The sequence below is a fragment of the Penaeus japonicus genome, unplaced genomic scaffold (assembly GCF_977035675.1).
Source record: "Penaeus japonicus unplaced genomic scaffold, GWHDUDI00000001_assembly GWHDUDI00000015, whole genome shotgun sequence".
Lineage (NCBI taxonomy): Eukaryota > Metazoa > Arthropoda > Malacostraca > Decapoda > Penaeidae > Penaeus > Penaeus japonicus.
In genome coordinates, this window is record NW_028234417.1 from 13,109,647 (window position 1) to 13,112,146 (window position 2,500).

The window sequence follows — 2,500 nt, forward strand, 5'->3', positions numbered from 1 at the left end:
AGACGACAAAGAAGAAATTGAAGACGAAAGAGAAGAATAAAAGAAAATAAGTATTAGGAGAGAAGAAAGAGAAGGAAAGACAAATAAAGACGAAGACTATAAAGACCTAGAAGATGAAAAACAACAACTAAGAAACAAATGAAAAGCAATAGGCGAAATCCTCCTTAGCATAGAAATCCATCGAGGTTTCCAGTTCATTCATTCCACTTCATAATTCCAACCGCATAGAACGTTCAATATATTCACGAGCCTTTTGTGCGGGCGTGTCGGTCGATGCACCCGCGGCTTTCTAAAGACTTTTCTCCTGTCGGCTGTTTGCTTTCTGGCGGGGGGGGGGGGTCTTTGGTGGAGGGAGGGAGGGAGGGAAGGAGGGAGGAGGGAGGAGGAGGGTGGGAGAGCGAAGGGCAGATGGAGGGAAGAGGAGGGGGGTTGAAAGAAAGCTGGAAAGTAAGGGAAGAGCTGGTGGGAGGATGGCTGACGTTTATAAAATGCGAATGTTCTTGGCCTCAGGCTGTGCGCTCTCTATGGCAGTCCACATGTCGGTGTGTCCGTTTGAATTTCTCTCTCTCTCTCTCTCTCTCTCTCTCTCTCTCTCTCTCTCTGTATATATATATATATATATATATATATATATATATATATATATATATATGTATATATATGTATACATCTAGATATACATATCGATGTAGGTGTGTCCATGGCAGGATGTTTGCTCTCGCCGACCATAAAGAAAATACCAGTATATAAAAATTTTGATTATCGTCGAAATTAGTATTAGAATTAAATAATTGACATTTAGAAAATTAATATCAATAACAACAACAATGTTAATAATGATGGTGATAATGATATTGATAATAAGGATACTGATGATAGAAATAATAGTAATAATCATAAGAAAGACAATTGTGATAATGATAAGGATAAGGATAATAATAATAATAATAATAGTAATAACAACAGTAATGATTATAATGACAATGATAATGATAATGATGTTAATAACAATAACAACTGTAGTAACAAAAGATGAATAATCAGTCTATTAATGCACATTCTCATTTCCTTTTCCGAACAGGATGAAGTGGCTCTCAGCAGCTGTAGCTCTCCTGGCTGTGACTTCCGTCCAGCCTCAGTGCTTCTCCGAGAATGACGACCTGTCCATCCCGCCCAGTAACGACCTCTCGGGCATCGCGGACTTCGGCCTCGAGCTCTTCAAGGAGATCTTCCCCTACAACACCTCGAGCAACTTCTTCTTCTCGCCCTACAGCGTGTGGAGTGCCCTGACCCTCGCCTACTTCGGGTCGGGGGGCAACACGCAGTCGGAGCTGGAACGGGTGCTGCGGATCGAAGACAAAGTCACAACGCTCAAGAACTGGAGGACGCTGGAATTCCTGTAGGTTTGGCCCGGGCTTTGTTGTTGCTTTTGGTTTGTTTTGGTTTCGTTGCTTTCTCTGTGTCTGTCTCTGTCTTTGTCTCGGTCTCTTTTTCGGTCTCTGTCTCTGGCTCTGTCTCTGTTTCTGTCTCTGTTTCGGTCTTTGCCTCTTCTTCTTCTTCTCTCTCTCTCTCTCTCTCTCTCTCTCTCTCTCATCCAGCCAAGCATCTAAACTATAGTGCAAATTGAATAATCAACAAGATTAAATGCAACCCACCGAATAATATATTAAAGATCTCGTTTTCTGTTGCAGGTATGACATGAGGCAGGCCAACAGGAGCGACTACACTTTCAAGGTAGCAAACCGCGCTTACTTCGACAAGACCGTGGGCTTGACTGGCTGTGTCAATGATATTCTTCAGAGCGAACTGCGGGTTCTTGACTTTTCTCAGGTGAGTGTTTTTTTCATTTATATGTTTAGTTCCATTTAATCTGTTCTATTATTTATTATTCTACTTGTTTATATTTTCTGTCTGTTTTGGTGGTTATATTTCCTCCAATTATCATATAGAATCCTATTTCCCCTTTCTTGTAGTTGATCTTACTGTTGTTTTTATTATTTTTATGAAATCTACGCCATGTATCTTTCAATTCTTTAACATTAACATTATTTCTTCAGCATTATTATCGTTCTAAATATAAAGAAAAACTTTCATCCAATCACGGCTTTAAACCGATTCCGCGGAACATCTTCCTTCCATGCCTTTCGAGAGACACAGAGATCCCTTCTGAAGAACACGAGCCCCGGTGACCCTCTCTTCCCTCTCCCGCAGACCCAGGAGGCCGCCGAGACCATCAACGACTTCGTCTCGAACACCACCAAGGGCCGCATTCCCTCCCTGGTAGAGGCGAAGGACCTCATCAACGCCAAGATGGTCCTGGCCAACGCCGCCTTCTTCAAGGGCACTTGGCTCTACCAGTTCAAGAAGTCGTCCACACGTCCCCACCTCTTCTACTCCACCCAGCAAGACTACACCTTCGTCGACATGATGACGCAGAAGGGCCATTTCCGCCACGGTGAGTCTTGCTTCTGAGGCCAATGGTTCCTCGGCGTCTTCTGGC

The 2,500-nt window shown here is 43.0% G+C and overlaps 1 protein-coding gene across 1 annotated transcript in view; it reads left to right on the forward strand.

The window, feature by feature from the left end:
* The window catches only part of LOC122266447 (serine protease inhibitor 88Ea), a 6,744-nt gene that overhangs the window by 2,618 nt on the left and 1,626 nt on the right, over positions 1-2,500 (forward strand). Inside the window, exons 2-4 of the mRNA XM_043036210.2 lie at positions 1,082-1,399; positions 1,692-1,830; positions 2,212-2,455. Of these exons, the coding sequence (XP_042892144.1) occupies positions 1,082-1,399; positions 1,692-1,830; positions 2,212-2,455 (701 nt within the window). The remainder of the gene's footprint in view (positions 1-1,081; positions 1,400-1,691; positions 1,831-2,211; positions 2,456-2,500) is intronic.